This window comes from Gopherus evgoodei, chromosome 2 (genome assembly GCF_007399415.2).
Source record: "Gopherus evgoodei ecotype Sinaloan lineage chromosome 2, rGopEvg1_v1.p, whole genome shotgun sequence".
NCBI lineage: Eukaryota > Metazoa > Chordata > Testudines > Testudinidae > Gopherus > Gopherus evgoodei.
The window spans coordinates 32,795,033-32,813,503 of NC_044323.1; the positions used below are offsets into that span (position 1 = coordinate 32,795,033).

At 45.9% G+C, this 18,471-nt stretch overlaps 1 protein-coding gene across 1 annotated transcript; it reads left to right on the forward strand.

Moving 5' to 3' along the window:
• Positions 1-654: 654 nt before the first annotated feature.
• PTCHD3 (patched domain containing 3) lies at positions 655-17,064 on the forward strand. Its single transcript, XM_030549274.1, has 4 exons — positions 655-1,527; positions 2,102-2,223; positions 14,433-14,578; positions 15,218-17,064. The coding sequence occupies exons 1-4, from the start codon at positions 655-657 to the stop codon at positions 17,062-17,064; spliced, it is 2,988 nt and encodes a 995-aa protein (XP_030405134.1).
• Positions 17,065-18,471: the final 1,407 nt, after the last annotated feature.

Here is an 18,471-nt window from a genome sequence, read left to right on the forward strand (position 1 = left end):
GGGGGAGCCAGGGAATGAGATGCAGAGAGGGGTGACACAGCCAAAGCAATGAACCATGAAAATGATCTTTGCAGCAGCATTTAAATCTTTACTGCCTCAGCCAGGGCAGCCTAACAGCATTTTCTTTGCTAGCAATGGGCCTGGCCTTAGTTATTTTTAGTAGTTCTCTTTTTATCTTTTTAGTCGGAAGGGAATTATCCAATATAACCTCATATCAGCAGGGGGATCATGGGGAAGTATATTGCCAGGAGTTACCAGATACTTTGGGTAAATAATTATTTATGAGAACTTCCTTATGACACAAGCCCTGCCCAGGTCAATTAATCATCTAGGAGACACTGGAAGGAGGGGAAAGTACTGCAGCAGCGCTACCTATAACAGTCCAGAGACATTCACAGCCTTAACCCGCCACTTTTCCTTTCCTCCCAGGCGCTACGTGTCTAGAGGAGCAGGACCATGGAACCACAGGGCTTAGAGACAATTCTTTCTTCTCCCACGCGGCGGCCTTAGGCAGCTAGTGAAGTGCAGATGAGAGCAGGCGAGATGCAGAGCTGCCCCTCCCCCTGCCCTGAACCGCTAGCGCCGGGGAAGGGAGCGGGGCCAGGAGCAGCCAGGGGGCGCAGGAAGCCAGGAGCGGGGGGCAGCGGACAGGGCATGGGGCCCGAGGAGCCCGGCGGGAAGGCCGGGACCCAGCAGCAGAGGCGGGGCAGCGGGGAGATGGGCTCTGAGTTGGACCCAGAACCAGGTCCCGGCCCCGAACCGACCATCCCCCCGCACCCGCACGACAACTTTGCGCTGTTTCTCAGCCGGCGTTTCGCCCGGCTGGGGGGGCTGGTAGGCGCCCACCCGTGGCCCTTCCTGCTGCTCCCGCTGCTGCTCTCGGGCGGGCTCGGCGCGGGCTTCCTCTTCTTGCCGCAGAGACAAGCCAATGGCATAGAGGGGCAGTTCACGCCGCTCGGGGGGCCCGCCAAGAGCGAGAGGCGCTTTGCGCAGGAGCATTTCCCGACCCGCGACTCCGAGCGCTTCTCCGGCCAGAGGCTGCTCACAGAGGGCGCCTTCGCCTCCCTCATCGCGGTCTCCGCCTCAGGCAACAACATCCTGACGGCGGGAGCCTTCGGGGAGCTCCTGCGGCTGGACGGGGCGGTGCAGAGCCTCGCTGTTCCCGGGGGGGACCCAGGCACCCAACTCTCCTACCCGGACCTGTGCGTCCGGAGCAGTGGGTCCTGCAGCAGCCCCAACCCGCTCCTGGCGGCAGTGCAGGGGGAGCCGGCCCGGCTAGAGCCCCTCCTCCCGCAGCTCACCTACCCCGGCTTCGGGAGCAGCGTTTTCATGGGCACCTTCCTAGGAGGCGTCCAGCTGGCTGGCGGAGCGGGCGCCTCCCGGGTGCAGGCAGCCAAAGCCCTGAGGCTGGTTTATTACCTGAGAGAAGACGAAGCCGCGGACCGAGAGAGGAGTTTGCAGTGGCTGGAAAACTTCCTCCAGCGCATCCCGGCTGAGCTGGAGGCTTTAAATCTCACCTCTGTCCAGGTACAGTGCCGAGCAGCCCCCGGGGTACGGAGCCCTCCCCGGGCTGTGCAGCGGGAGCCTGGGGCTGGAGCCTCCGCGCTTCGGGGGCGGGAGAGCCGGGCTCTGTGCCCAAACCCGGCACCCAAGCACGGATCCGGCGTGAGAGGAAAGGCGCTGAAATGCCCCAGGGAGGGGCCCCTTGTGCTGCACCTGCCCTGGGCTAGGTTGCCGTGTTCACTCCAGGCCGGGGTGGGCAAACTGCAGCCGGCGAACTGAATCCAGCCCGCGAGCCGTTTTAAACCGGCCCCTGAGCCGAACCACGCCGCGCTCAGGCTAGGCGGCATGGTCATTCATCTTCTCTTGGACTGTATGATTAGTTTTAATTAATACTTAACTATGTGCTAATTTCTTTCTATTCTTAATATGTGATTTTTAGCTTAGGGTTCACAGTAGATAATTATAGCTAAAATCATAATTAAAATGAAAGTGCCTAAAATAACAATCTGAACCCTATTCCTATAATATTTTAATTATATGTATAAAATACAAGGCTAAAGAAAAATTTTATTTAACCCATTATATTTTTTGGTGGCAGGTGGCTTACTTTACCTCAATATCCAGACAGGAAGAGTTTGAAGGAAATACCAGGAAAGTGATCCCCCTGTTTTCCATAACATACTTTCTAACTATAACCTTTTCCATTATTTCTTGTTTAAGGTAAGATCTTGTCTTCTGTTAATTCTCTTTTGAACTTACTCATTTATATATTTTCCATTTTACTGAAATGAATCAAAACAAACATAGAATCATAGTGTTCAAAGAGACCAAAAGGGTCATCTAGTCTGACCCCCATACAAGAAAGGAATCTTACACTTATACAAATTTTTCATGTTTTAGTAACTCAAATATTGCTGATGACCTGTATCTATATTAGAAAAAAGATTACATTAGCTAAGCAACCATACTAAATACTAAATTTAAAAATTTTCCCAACAGATTTCTTTGTGTTTTTTTTCAAATCATTTACATTCTTTTTCCGTCTATTTAAATCCATATTTCAGAGTTGCAAACCTCAAACAAATACCAACTTAGATCAAGCCAACTGGAAAAAGAAGAGTTCATAATTAGTTCTTTCAGAAAGGACCCTCTTGCCTAGCACAACGAGGCCCTGGTCAAGGGGTCAGCAACCTTTGAGAAGTGGTGTGCCAAGTCTTCATTTATTTGCTGTAATTTAAGGTTTTGCGTGCCAGTAATACATTTCACATTTACAGGGGTCGGCAGACGGAACCCCAAACTGACAGCAGGCTGAGCGGGACTGGCGGCCAGAACCCCGGTTGGCAGGAGCCGACAGATGGAACCCCAGACTGGCAGCAGGGGCAGCAGACGGAACCCCAGACTGGCAGCGGGCTGAGTGGGTCAGCCCGCTGCCGATCTAGGGTTCCATCTGCCAGCTCCTGCCAGCTGGGGTGCCGGCCACTAGCCCCGCTCAGCCCATTGCCGGCCCAGGGTTCTGTCCATCCAGGCAGGCAACAGGCTGAGTGGGGCCAGGAGGCGGGACCCCAGCTGGCAGCAGAATGCCACTAAAATTCAGCTTGAAAGTTTCATCTCGTCTGACCCCCATACAAGAAAGGAATCTTACACTTATACAGATTTTTCTGAAGTAATTTAGCACATAGAGGGACCAATTCTGCAATAGCACATACAGGGTACAGAGATCCTTGGCCATGACAGCAGGTGTTCAAATATCCATCGCAGGTGTTTAGACTAGGCAGAGTTTTCTGTGTACCTCAAGTTTGAACACTGACACAAAATGGAATAAAATAGAATGAAAGTGAAAAATAAGTGGGGTGCCATTCATAAGCTTCTTTGCAATTGAAGCTGTCCTCCGTCAGGATGTGCAGATACCATTTCTTATATATCTAGTTACTCCTGCTACATTGCAGGACAATCTGAAAATACGGATTTGAGGCAGTTCACAGTGACCAAAATGAGTTTCTAGGCTGCCAGGTTCCAACGTGAAAATCTTTCCCTCCTGCACCTATGCATCTGTCTGTAGTTTTGGCCTATATAAGATCAACATTTCAGTATGTTATCCTTAATTTGAAGAAAACATTTTGAAACAAAGACAAATATGTATGAAATGTTCAAGTAAAATGGTGTAATATGAATATGTGCATTTTTCTGAGTTTCATGTTTTGATAAATTATCAGTTTTACATTGTTTTAGGGATGGGAAAATCTCTTTATGGTAGTTTGTGATTTGTGAATACTCTAGAACATTTTTATGAAGGTTTTGGGATTCAATACACTAACATTTCATGTAAAACAAAAACTAGAAAATGCACTATTCCAAATATATAAAGATATTTCTCCATTTTTAATAAAAGCTAAATTAGGAAAGGTTAAAGCAGCAAAGAATCCTGTGGCACCTTATAGACTAACAGATGTTTTGGAGCATGAGCTTTCGTGGGTGAATACCCACTTCCTCAGATGCATGTAGTGGAAATTTCTAGGAGCAGGTATATATATGCAGGCAAGCTAGAGATAATGAGGTAGTTCAATCAGGGAGGATGAGGCCCTGTTCTAGCAGTTGAGGTGTGAAAACCAAGGGAGGAGAAACTGGTTTTGTAATTGGCAAGCCATTCACAGTCTTTGTTTAATCCTGAGATGATGGTGTCAAATTTGCAGATGAACTGAAGCTCAGCGGTTTCTCTTTGAAGTCTGGTCCTGAAGTTTTTTTGCTGTAGGATGGCCATCTTAAGGTCTGCTATAGTATGGCCGGGGAGGTTGAAGTGTTCTGCTACAGGTTTTTGTATATTGCCATTCCTAATATCTGATTTGTGTCCATTTATCCTTTTTCGTAGCGACTGTCCAGTTTGGCCGATGTATATAGCAGAGGGGCATTGCTGGCATATGATAGTGTATATTACATTGGTGGAGGTGCAGGTGAATGAACCGGTGATGGTGTGGCTGATGTGGTTAGGTCCTGTGATGGTGTCGCTGGTGTAGATATGTGGGCAGAGTTGGCATCGAGGTTTGTTGCATGGATTGGTTCCTGAGCTAGAGTTACTATGGTGCAGTGTGCAGTTGCTGGTGAGAATATGTTTCAGGTTGGCAGGTTGCCTGTGGGCGAGGACTGGCCTGCCACCCAAGGCCTGTGAAAGTGTGGGATCATTGTCCAGGATGGGTTGTAGATCCCTGATGATGTGTTGGAGAGGTTTTAGCTGGGGACTGTATGTGATGGCCAGTGGAGTCCTGTTGGTTTCTTTCTTGGGTTTGTCTTGCAGTAGGAGGCTTCTGGGTACATGTCTGGCTTGTTGATCTGTTTCCTTATTTCCTCGTGTGGGTATTGTAGTTTTGAGAATGCTTGGTGGAGATTTTGTAGGTGTTGGTCTCTGTCTGAGGGGTTAGAGCAGATGCTGTTGTACCTCAGTGCTTGGCTGTAGACAATGGATCGTGTGATGTGCCCAGGATGGAAGCTGGAGGTATGAAGGTAGGCATAGCGGTCCGTAGGTTTTCGGTATAGGGTGGTGGTAATGTGACCATCATTTATTTGCACCGTGGTGTCTAGGAAATGGACCGCCTGTGTAGACTGGTCCAGGCTGAGGTTGATGGTGGGGTGGAAGCTGTTGAAATCGTGGTGGAATTTTTCCAGAGACTCCTTCCCATGGATCCAGATGATGAAGATGTCATCAATGTAGTGTAGGTAGAGAAGGGGCGTGAGTGGACGAGAGCTGAGGAAGCGTTGTTCCAGGTCGGCAATAAAAATATTGGCATATTGTGGGGCCATGCGGGTGCCCATAGTGGTGCCACTGATCTGGAGATATATATTGTCATCAAATTTGAAATAGTTGTGTGTGAGGATAAAGGCACAGAGCTCAGCAGCCAGTTGTGCTGTGGCATCATCAGGGATACTCTTCCTGAGAGCTTGTATTCCATCTGTGTGTGGGATGTTCGTGCAGAGAGCCTCTACATCCATGGTGGACCTTAAGGTGGCCATCCTGCAGCAAAAAAACTTCAGGACCAGACTTCAAAGAGAAACTGCTGAGCTTCAGTTCATCTGCAAATTTGACACCATCATCTCAGGATTAAACAAAGACTGTGAATGGCTTGCCAATTACAAAACCAGTTTCTCCTCCCTTGGTTTTCACACCTCAACTGCTAGAACAGGGCCTCATCCTCCCTGATTGAACTACCTCATTATCTCTAGCTTGCCTGCATATATATACCTGCTCCTGGAAATTTCCACTACATGCATCTGAGGAAGTGGGTATTCACCCACGAAAGCTCATGCTCCAAAATGTCTGTTAGTCTATGAGGTGCCACAGGATTCTTTGCTGCTTTTACAGATCCAGACTAACACGGCTACCCCTCTGATACTTAGGAAAGGTTGAGTCTTCTAACTGTCCCTGGGCTGGAGTTATTATTTATGATAAGGCAACACCAAACATTAACTTAACCATAAATTCCTTTATTAAATCCAAAGGCCAACTACCGTTTCTACAATTGTTTTAAACATATCTAAAAAGCCTAGACAATAAACAATTTACTACATCCAACACAGTAACACACATTCATAAGGATATGGTCAATTATATTTACAGATGGACCAGACCAGAGAATAGTCCTCTCATTCTGCTCTGTCCCAGTTTAATTGGCCCTGATCTGATAAAGATTCTTCAAATTCACAGCTCTCTTCTTTCCCTTTCAGCTAACCTACTAGTATTAGCAAAAAAAATCCCAAATTTGAGGCAGTTTATCCTTACTTTCCTTCTTCTACAGTCTTCCTTTCTTATCTCCTTCACCACCACCACCCTTTGCCTACCAGCAGCAGAGTGGGAAGATTTGTGCTTGTTTCTTTTAAGACACCTTTTTTTTTCTTGTTATTGCCGCTCTTTATTTTATAGTTACTTTTTGAACCATACATCCTTCTCCCACTACATTCTTATAAATCCTCATTCTCAGAGCCTTCTTTTACTAGTTGATTGGGACCTTTTCCTTACTAGCCTCAAATCATAAAGAAAATATATTATTTTCTTAACCAAATTTAAGATAACTTTAATTCTTTAATTTCATAACTATTCCTAAAACTTTTAAAAACACAAATCAATCTTTTCTTAAGTTAGTTTCTTAAACAGTCAGATTAAACATGACACAAATAGACTAATTTGGCCTCTTGTCCCCAATTCAGAACTTCTATTTGTGGTCTCCGAACTATCAGGGAATGAATATGTTAGCCGTAATCGACTTTTGTTTATTTACATTAGTTAAATATTTAACTTTTACAACAGAGCTATTTTGCTCAATCCTGTATCTAAATGGCTGAACAGTTCATTATTTAGCATGGCCTTTTTGATTTATGAAAGATTTTGGAACAATACAAATTTCAGAAATCTACCATGTGATCAGTTCTTCTGTGAGCACAAAAGAAAGTCCATGTCCGTATTTTTATTCCTCATTTTTTATTTTCCTCATTGCAGCTCATTTATCAGTATTAATGTTTAATATTTCAGAGGTTTTACCATTTCTTATTTAATAAAATATACTCACTGAGTGTATTGTGATAATGATAAAAAGTCACAGAAACAGTCATTTTCTTAACATTGAAGAAGGAACTTTATTAGAATAAAGAAAATGGTATTATCCTTATACTGCCTCTCTCTCTCTTTCCTTCACTTTAGAGCTTCTGTCCAGGATCTTTTAAAGTTTAAAGAAATGGCACACATATCCTCATGTGTGAGCCATCAGCACATACTTACTTTTTTGGTATAAACAATCTTTAACAGAAATTAATATTTAATGAGAAATTATAGATCCAGATGAGTTACCAACTTCACTAGTCATCCAGATTTCTGGCCTTGAGGAGGGTTTTTCCAGGTGATTTGCTTAAATTATCAGAGTAGAACTTATCTTATTAAAAGTCTCTTTACAAATCAAGGTTGTTTCTGCTCCTGAATCAAATTTAAATTTAACTATAATATTGAAATCTTGAGATCCAACCCTATACATGAATGCTGTCTTTGAACAGAGATCCCAGAAAATAGGCACTCATCCTTGCTTGGCATATTTCCTTGACTTCTTTTCTTCCATGGACATGTTCAAATATCCTTATTACCTTTTCTACATATGCTTCTACTGTGTGGGCCAGTGTTTCTCAACCTGCATCCCACAAGCTGCTTGTGCCCAATCTGCACAGAGCTGAGGCTGAAGTGACATCCTCAGGGCCATACAGGTAGTATTGTATGTGGCCCACATATGTTATGTTTCCATTCTTGCGGATGTTCTCTGAACTCTTTCCAGTTTATCAACATCCTTGAAATGTGGACACCAGAACTGGATAGAGTATTCTGGCAGAAATCACACCAGTGCCAAATATAGAGGTAATATAACCTTCCTACTTCTACTGATGTTCCCGTTTATACATCAAAGGAGTGCACTATCATTATTGGCCAAAGCGTTGCACTGGCAACTCATGTTCAGCTGATTATGCACCATGACGCTCAAGTATTTTTCAGAGTCACTGATTCCCAGAATAGAGTCTCCCATCCTGGAATAATAGGCTTTGTTCCTAGGTCTATAACTTTACATTTGGTTTTAACTTTATAACTTTAACCTTAACTTTTAGCCTTATTAAAACATATTATTAGCTTGCACCCAGCTTACCAAAAGATCCAGCTCTCTGTATCAGTAACCTGTTCACTTCATTATTTACCATTCCCCCAATCTTTGTATCATCTGTGAACTTTATAAGTGATAATTAAGGCTAAGATTATGTCACAGAGGATGAAATCCATGTCTTCCAGAGACCTCCGTAATATTTCCACTTCAGACCAGGGTGGCTGAGCTAGAGCTGTCAGCCAGCAGGGGGAGCTCTCGACTGCCCGCAGGCCACCAAAGCCCCCCCAGAACTACCAGCACTTGGGCCCGAAGTTCTGAAGTGGTGGCTGGGGGACCCTGCAGCTCCCAGCACCACAGGCAGCAATGGGAACCTTCACCTCTCAGCACCACAGGCGGTAGGGCGGACCCCAGCAGCTCCCAGCTACCACAGTAGCAGGTGGGCGACCCTGGAACTCCCAGCCTCCAAGGGCAGCAGGGGGACCCTGGAACTCCCAACCACCACAGGTGTATGGGTGAGGGGAAAAACCTGGCAGTTCCAGGCAGCCGTGGAGCAGCAGGGTGGATCCCAGCAGCTCCCAGGCACCGTGGGCAGCAAGGGAGGCCCCTGGCAGCCCCAGTTCGTGCGAGTGGGTGAGGAGACCTCCAAAGCTTCCAGGCACCGTGGGCAGCAGATGAGGCCCATGGTGGTGTGAACGTTGGTGGGGGACCCAGGATCTTTGAGGCCACCAGGGGCACGTGGGGGACCCTTGAGCAACAGCAGCGATGGGTGCTAGGCCCCACCCCCATTTTGTTGCAGTCAGTTTTTAGTAAAAATCATGGATAGGTCTCAGGCTTCCATGAATTTTTGTTATTGTTCGTGACACTGACTGACTTTTATTAAAATAACTGTGACAAAATCTTAGCCTTACTGATGAGTTTATGTTTCCCTTCCATGCCATTGATAAATAGTGCAAGGCCCAAGAGCTATTCGCAGTGGGACCCTCACTAGGCATACAATGGCTTGATGATGAGTCCCTGATTGCAGCCTGTCAATTCATTTTAATTTAATTTCAATTTTAATTCCATTTATAAACAGTTTCAATTTTGCACCTAATGAACTTCTCTGGGCATTGCTGTTCCCTGTGTAAAATACATTATGGCTCAGAATCTTGTGATGTGTTTCTTCCTCTCAGCTAGTAATGAGCTGCCAAAATCTTAACAACCAGTTCCCTATAAAAAGTTCCGATTTGGGGGGGGGAGCGGGGGAGGGGCTGAGGTGGGGGGAGACATACCCATGGGGCCGGGGGTCCCTGCAGGTCCTGGAGCAAATTGCCTCACTTGCCCCCCCGGCAACCCTAGAGCGTGCAGCCCCCTCCCCCCTTACCTTGCTGTCAGCTCAAAGCAGCAGGACGACTTAGCCTCTAATGATAGAACAAGAAGCAATGGGCTTAAACTGCAGCCAGGGAGATTTAGGTTGGACATTAGGAAAAAGTTCCTAACTGTCAGGGTAGTTAAACACTGGAATAGATTGCCTAGGGAAGTTGTGGAATCTCCATCTCTGGAGATATTTAAGAGTAGGTTAGATAAATGTCTGTTAGGAATGGTCTAGACAGTATTTGGTCCTGCCATGAGGGCAGGGGACTGGACTCGATGACCTCTCGAGGTCCCTTCCAGTCCTAGAGTCTATAAGACTCAGGAGCTCAACTGAGCTGTACAGCTGCTGGCCATGCTTCAGCTCTGTAGAGGGGGTTGGGGGTAGACATCCTCATGGGGTCAGGGGCCTGGGTCAAATTGCCCCACTTGCCCCCCCCCCCACGGCCCTACAGCTTGCAGCCCCCTTACCTTGCCGGCAGCCCAGAGCTCAGCAGAGCTGCCCAGCTGCTGGCCATGCTGTGGCTCTTCGGGGTAGGGGAAGCTGGGGAGGGCCCGGGAGAGACATCCTCATGGGGCCAGGGGCCCCTGCAGGGCTCAGGCCAATTGCCCCACTTGCCCCCTCCCCTCCCCTCTGGCCAGCCCTGTAGCTTGCAGCAGGACTTCCACATACACCTTGCTGGGCCTCTCAAAAAGTAGCAGGAGGACGACTCCAGAGCTCCGCTAAGCTGCCCAGCTGATGCTGATGGCTGGCAATGCTGCAGCTGGGGGGGCTGGGGGAAGGGCCAGGGGAGCCTCAGCCTCTGCAGCTGGGAATCCTGGGAGAAACAAGATGGTCCAGCCCGGGGACAGGAGTTCTTTGCCCATCCCCTGGTCCTTTAACAACCAGTTCTCCACGGATAATTTTAGCAACTGGTTCTTGGGAACCTGTGGGAACTGGCTCCAGCTCACCTCTGCTCTCAGTCCATTCCATGTGATTACCAAGACTTGTGGAGAGCAGGAACTTTGGCATTTTCTTTTCCTCTTATTTATGTCTAGAATTAGTCAACTTCTGACACCATGTCATATGGCATATGTAAAGAATCAGAGAAAGAAATACTGTATCCTGAGAGCAGAAAAGCTTTATTAGAATAAGTGAAAAATATTATTGTTAAAGCAATTCTGTTCCTCTCTGCTTCACTGTAAAGTTTCAATCTACAACTTTCCCCAGCCCTTTCATGTCTGGTTTTCCACTAGTCAGGTGTAGATGATCAGCAGGACATTTTCATAGCTAAAGAGGTTGATTCTGTGAGGCACTGAGCATCTCTTGCAAGATGCTTAGATACTGCCTTGGTAGGCATGGTATAAAGGGATTCTATAGACAGAGACAGAGTCCTCTTTACTCATGTTAATTTCAGTGGGGATTGATAGTCCTCAGGATCTTGCAAGATCAAGCCTTGTGTTTTCATTTATGAAGGACAAAGATGCACTAAAAGCATTTATTTCACACCAAACTAAGATATACATTCCCAACATAACCTGCATACTTTTCCAACAATGTATTAAACAATGGGGCCAAAAGAAAAATTATTGGCTCCTGATAATATTCATCAGATTTGGACTCACTAGCATGAGGACCAGCTGGGACCCCTGGACTCTGTGAAGGATAGAGAAGCTATTACAGAGCTGTGTAAGCTGTGAAGCAGGGCTGCAGCCTGAAGCAGGGTGCTTAATATTGGTCTGGCAGAGAGGCAGCATGCTATGGCCCACATACTCTCATCATGGGAGCCAACTTGTTGCTCATAAGAGAGCCAAAGACTAGACATCCTGGAAACTATCTCAGAAGTGGGAGACAATGTCCAAATGAATGGCTGCCCTAGTTGAGCCTTTCCCTTGCTGCAAAAGACAGAAGCTCAGTGGCAGAGCTCAGAGCTCTGCCTTTCACTCTTTCCCTCCAGACTAAAACAAAGCCCTCAGGTTTCTTGCCTATGTCCATTTTCTTTCCTTTTTCTTATCTTCTCTTTTTTCCTTATTATCTCTGCAAGATAATGAGAAGGAGAAAGAGAACTGGAGAAAGGATTCCACACTTCCAAGGCAAGGAGGCAAAACTGAAAGAAGAGGATCTGGTTAAGGTTTACATAAGCAGGGCAGAGTTCACAACTCTTTGTTTCCCAGTAGGTGGCATCATAATACTTTGACTTTTATCCATCCTTGTACAGTAACTCCTCACTTAACATTGTAGTTATGTTCCTGAAAAATGCGACTTTAAGCGAAATGATGTTAAGCAAATCCAATTTCCCCATAAGAATTAATGTAAATGGGGGGGGTTAGGTTCCAGGGAAATGTTTTTTCACCAGACAAAAACTATATATATATGTACACACAGTATGCGTTTTAAACAAACAATTTAATACTGTTCATAGCTATGATGATTGTGAAGCTTGGTTGAGGTAGTGAAGGAAGAGAGTAGAAGAGAGTGGGATATTTCCCAGGGAATGCCTTGCTGCTAAATCAGTGGTTCTCAAACTTTTGTACTGGTGACCCCTTTCACATAGTAAGCCTCTGAGTGCAACTCCCTCATATAAAAGTTCTTTTTATATATTTAACATCATTATAAATGCTGGAGGCAAAGCAGGGGTTGGGGTGGAGGCTGACAGCTCACAACCCCCCATGTAGTAACCTCGTGACTCCCTGAGGGGTCCCAACCCCCAGTTTGAGAACCCCTGTGCTAAATGATGAACTAGCACTTCGCTGAACCCTCAAAGGTTAATACATTGTTGTTAATGTAGCCTCACATTCTACAAGGCAACAGGAATTGAGGGCAGGGGAGACACAGGGCTGGTACAACCTATTAGGCGACCTAGGCGGTCCCCTGGGGCACTAGGATTTGGAGGGCAGCATTTTCTTCAGCGGCGACCGGGGCGGCCAGATCTTCAGCCGCCCCGGTCGCTGCCGACATTTAGGTGGAGGGAACTGGAGCAGGGGGGACAGGGAGGGCCTCCTGCAGCAAGTGGGGGGGCGGCACGCAGGGGGACTCCCCACTCCAGCTCACCCCTGCTCCGCCTCCTCCCCGAGCACACCGCTTCACTTCTCCTGCCTCCCAGGCTTGCGGCGCCAATCAGCTTAGGCGCCGCAAGCCTGGGAGGCGGGAGAAGTGAAGCAGCAACGCCGTGCTTGGGGAGGAGGCGGAGCAGGGTGAGCTGGGGCGGGGAACTGCCGCATGGCTCCCTGGGCCTGGGAGGGAAGCTGCCACGGGGAGGGCACCTTAGGGCAGAGAGGGCAGGAGCGGCACCAGGGTTTTTGGCACCCTAGGCGGGGGTCCTTCCACGCTCCTGGTCAGCGGCGGCAATTCTGTGGCGAGGGGGGGTCCTTCCACACTCCCGGTCTTCAGGGCACTTCAGCGGCGGGTCCCGGAGCAAGTGAAGGACCCGCCACAGAATTGCCGCCGAAAACCCAGAGCGCGGAAGGGCCCCCCGCCGCCGAATTGCCGCCGAGAGCAGCAAAATGCCGCCCCCCCAAATCCTGATGCCCTAGGCAACCGCCTAGGTCGCCTAAATGGAAGCACCAGCCCTGGGAGAGGGGGTGGGGAGCTGCCACACAGCTCCCCGGGGGGAGAGCTGCCATGTGGTGGTGCCCCAGGGCGAGGGGATGGGGGAGCTGCACAGAGGGGGCACCTCAGGGCACGGGGGGGAGCTGCCGCGGGGGGAGGGTGCCTCAGGGTGGGGAGGGCAGGGAGCTGCCGCAGGCTCGGGGAGCGGGGAGGGCGCAAGGTGGAATTTTCGCCTAAGCCGCGAAACATCCTTGCAGCGGCCCTGGGGAGACAGCATAGCAGACAGAGACAGAGCCCTCGTCCAGACTAACCCGCGGCATCGGCGGGTTAAAATCGATTGCTCGGGGATCGATATATCGCGTCTAGTCTGGACGCGGTGTATCGATCCCCGAGCGCGCTTACATCGATTCCGGAACTCCATCAATCCGAACGGAGTTCCGGAATCGACACGGAGAGCCGCGGACATCGATGCAGCGCCGTCCAGACTGGTGAGTACCTCGATTTTAGAAATTCGACTTCAGCTACGTTATTCTCGTAGCTGAAGTTGCGTATCTAAAATCGATTTTAATTCCTAGTCTGGACGTGGCCAGACACACACCCTGTGTGCGGGAGAGAGAGATGCACATTGCCGCTTTAAGTAAGCTGACCCACTCTTAAGTGCATTGTCTTTTTAAGTGGATCAGGAAGTTGAGAGAGCAGCTTTTACCCCAGGATCTCTCTGTCTCTCTCCGTCCCTGTCCCCACCCTGCTCTATATGGAGAAGAAGGGGTAAGCGGGGTGTAGGTGCAGGGGGACACCCTGACATTAGCACCCTCCCCAAGAAAGCAATCAGGAGGCTTGGGGAGCAGCTCCAAGGCAGAGGGCAAGAGCATCACATGTGGGGAGGGACAACTGCAATTGCTAGCCTGCTGGCAGCTGCAGCACAGGGAACTTAGGGGAGCAGGGAGCTGATGGGGGGCTGCCAGTCCACCCTGGTTCCAAGCCCCCACTAGCTAGCTGCAACAGACTGCTCTTCCTGCAAGCGGTGGACAAAGCAGGCAGCTGCCAAACAACATTAGAAGGAAACATTGCACAACTTTAAATGAGCATGTTCCCTAATTGATCAGCAACATAACAACGAAACAACTTTAACCTGGACGACTGTACGATGGGGGAAGGGAGTGGTACAACAATTCTGCTGTCAGTTAAACTCATGCAACTACACTGTGATTATGCTGGTTAAACTGAGGACTGATTTGACCCATGGTGTGATTTTAAAATATTTGTTCCTGGTGCTCTCAATAAAGTATTAATCAGAATCATGCTTTCAAAGTTGCTTTGATAAAAAAAATTATAATTGATATATTAGAAGGATTTTGCATGCTAGTGCATATATATATATATATAAGCATGCAAAAATCTAAACAAGATGCTTTTACACAATTTTCCAGGGTTGACTGTGTACGAAATAAAGTGTGGGTTGCAGCATTTGGAGTGCTGTCTTCTGGGTTAGCTGTGCTAAGCAGCTTTGGACTGTTGCTGTTCTGTGGGGTACCATTTGTCGTGACTGTGGCAAATGCACCATTTCTTATACTGGGTAAGTGAAAAAATGGGTTTGATGAAAAAGTGGAAATGCAAAATATGCCTTGCGGGAGACCATTTTAACATAACATGAATCAGGAATCCGCACAATTAAAAGTTCAGACCACTGAGTAAATTCATCGTTTTCAAGGTGTTTGCCCATTCTGGTATTCAGCAGTGCAGAATGTTTTTTAAAAAAAAAGGGGGAGGGAGTGGGGGCTCAATTCTCTATGGTCATAGAGGAGGGTACAATATCAGAGGGCCATTCAGCTCAATGTGAGATTGGAGCTGGATTCATGCTCCTGAAAGCTGTTCTATATTTCCATATCATGAATGAGGGATATACCTTATCGCCCCAGCCATGCTCCTCTTTCAGAGAAATGTGAGAGAGAGACAGAGGGAGAATGAGAGAGAGAAATCTCACCTAAAGGCAAGGTGCAATGGGAAATGTAATACATTAGGTCATATATGAGTTGGGGGGTGGTTATTTTCTCTGGGTCCATAACTTCACTTCATGTCAACACAATGCTTATGGCTCAGCTTTCGTCATTACATTTAGTGGCTTAACTTACTTGTTTTGCATTTTTGCTATTTTCTATTAGAAACTGATGTTGATGGTATATACAATAAGCTATTAACCTTTTCCCTTTTGTAGGGGTTGGTGTTGATGACATGTTCATTATGATCTCCTCCTGGCAACAGACTAATCCTGAAAATAAAGTTGAAAAGCGGATGGCTGAAACTTATGCAGAGGCAGCAGTGTCTATCACAATCACCACTCTCACTGATGTTTTAGCCTTCTACATAGGGATCATGACTTCCTTTCCATCTGTGAAGTCTTTTTGTCTCTACACAGGAACTGCTTTCATCTTCTGCTATTTATACAACATCACATTCTTTGGAGCTGTTCTTGCTTTAAATGGTAAAAGGGAAGAAGGCAACAGACACTGGTTAATTTGCACAAAAGTGAAAGACATTGTTCAGCGTCATCGCTCCTGCTTGTACAACATGTGCTGTGTAGGAGGCTTTTCTGATAAATCTTCTGGGAGAGAAGATGAACATCCAATGAATAAATTCTTTAGGAAATATTATGGTCCTTTCCTTACAAAGATCTGGACCAAAGTGTTTGTGGTGTTGCTGTATGGAGGGTTCCTGGCTACTAGTATTTATGGGTGTACTCAGATGAAGGAAGGTATAGACCTGCGAAATCTGGCTAGTGACGATTCTTATGTCATTCGGTACTATGACTGGGAAGATGAATATTTCTCAGAGTACGGTCCTAGGATTATGGTCACTATCACAGAAAATGTACCTTATTGGAATCTATCCATTCGTAATGACATTGAGAACTGTATGGAGTCTTTAGAAAATAACTCCTACGTGGACAAGAGTCTGTCAGAGTCATGGCTACGAATGTATGAGAATGTTGCTAGAATTGGTTCACTGAATATAGATACTAAGGCGTTTTTCATGGGTAATTTATCTGAACTATATAAATTATTTCCAGAGTTTGAATGGGACATTGATATTCGCTATAAGGAAATTGCAGCCTCACGTTTTTTCATTCAAACAGTGAACGTTACTACTGCAGTTGATGAGAAAAACCTTTTACACCAATTAAGAGACCTGGCCAAGGGCTGTAAGATCCCATTAATGGTATATCACCCAGCATTCATATATTATGATCAGTATATCGTAATAGTGCCAAACACCATTCAGAATGTTGGAATTGCTTCTGGAGTTATGTTGTGTATTTCCTTGCTGCTTATTCCCAATCTGCTCTGCTCCTTGTGGGTAACTTTTGCTATTGCTTCTGTTATTGTTGGCGTTACTGGTTTCATGACATACTGGGATGTCAATCTTGATTCCATATCTATGCTCAACCTTGTCATTTGCATCGGATTTTCAGTAGATTTTTCTGCTCATATATCGTATGCATTTGTTTCAAGTGAAAAGTCAACGATGAATGAGAAGGCAGTTGATGCACTGTATCTTCTTGGCTACCCCGTGATACAAGGTGCTATCTCCACTATATTAGGAGTAATTGTGCTGTCTGCAGCACAAGCTTACATCTTCAGAACATTTTTTAAGATTATGTTTCTCGTTATCTTGTTTGGAGCTGTTCATGGTCTTGTTTTTATTCCAGTATTTTTAACATTTTTTGGAATTTGTGGCAGATCAGCAAACAAAAGAGTAAATATCAAAACAATAGGGGAAGACAGCAACTCTTTTAGTAACACACAAAATCCAAATAATGTTAGGTGTTATGAAAACCAGATTGATTGTAATGGAAACAGTTTTCTAAAAGACAATATTATTAGACAACTAAATGATATAGGAATGGAAAAGCCAAACAGTGGCTACCTCCACTCCAATTTCTTTCCAGTTTCACAAAATCATGACAGCAATTCCTTCCTCTATCAGAATAATGCAGTAATGGTTTACAAAAAACAAATCAAACAGCTTCATGATGAAGGTAAAATAAATCCAGATTGCCCATAAATTTATTTACAATTTAAAATACAGCATATGAGCCAAAAAGTACATGTTGTAGGTTTCAAAACATTAATCACCAGACTTAAATTTATATTGTATGAAAATGTCAGTTTTCTACTGTTCAGGTTTAACACTTAATGGGAGTAGCTCGAAGCCCAGTAGGGAACTTTTAATGCACCATTGTGGGGTCCACGTGGACAGTTACTGCACAACATGCAAGTGTGCTGTAAATTTGTACCACAGTTTACCATGCACAAACTGTCCATCTAGATAAGCACTTAGATCATTAGAGAAAATGTGTGGGTCAAGTAAAATGATATCACAAAATTAAAAGCTTACCAAACAAAAACACTTTGTTAAAATACATTTAAAGTTAAAAAAGTGTTTCAACAGAGTCCAGATTAAACCCTTCAGAAACGACACTTTCCTTTACCAAAATGCTATAGAAAATATTAAGAAGTTTGGAGATCATTAATTAAGAGCGCCACCTAGTTCCATACTGCTGTGTAATATTTTGTCACTTATTATAATCCCACTTTACATAATCCAGTCACCAGCCTTAAATTTTCCACTCTGCTGTATTCTATGAAGGATATATGTTCTTGGGTGTATTCTGTTGATTTTATATATTCTTTGTTAAATTACCAGTAACTATTTCAAAAGAAACATTGTCAAGAATATGTTAAATTGTGCCAGCATTATTTGGGCTTTCTCATAGTGTTCTTTCTTATGAAATTTAAATGTAGGGGGCCCTATATTACCATGCAAGCAGACAAGTTGTTAAAGTGGTTGATCAAAAATCAGGCCTAGGAGCAGCAGCAGCACTTAAGTACTACAGCAACTGGCAACTCAGGTAACAGCAGGTTATTGCAAAACAGCAGAAGCACCCCAGGACCTATTGCAGCAGATGGCAGCCGAGTTGCCACCTTTGACCCATCTGGCCTCATCAGCAGTGACCCTGTTTAATAGCCACCCTCTGACCAAAATGTCACCAAATTATTTGGTGACATTTGAAAGGGTTGCCACAGTTTTCCTGTCAGAAATCTGCCTGGCCCAGCCCATGTATAGTAAAGAACAGGCCACCTTCAAGGTGTTAGAGTTTGCAGGAGCAATGGGCTACAATCAACTGGAGAGAACACAGTAGATTGGATGGACATATAGATGCTGGTTTCAGAGTGAAATGTGTTCTCCTGGGACACAGCCGAGGTCAGCACACAATGGTTTTGGGATCTCTGGTAGTGGTGGCTAAAACTTGAGATCCACTCTTCTGCAGGACCTGTTTAGTTATTGGTGGTGGAGCAATTTAGAAAGATTCTGCCAGGCAGGCCATGAGAATGGAACTGTTGGTGTCATACCGAACAGACAGTTGCAGATGTGCATCTTGTGGAAGACGATATGGCAGCTGAACCCCTC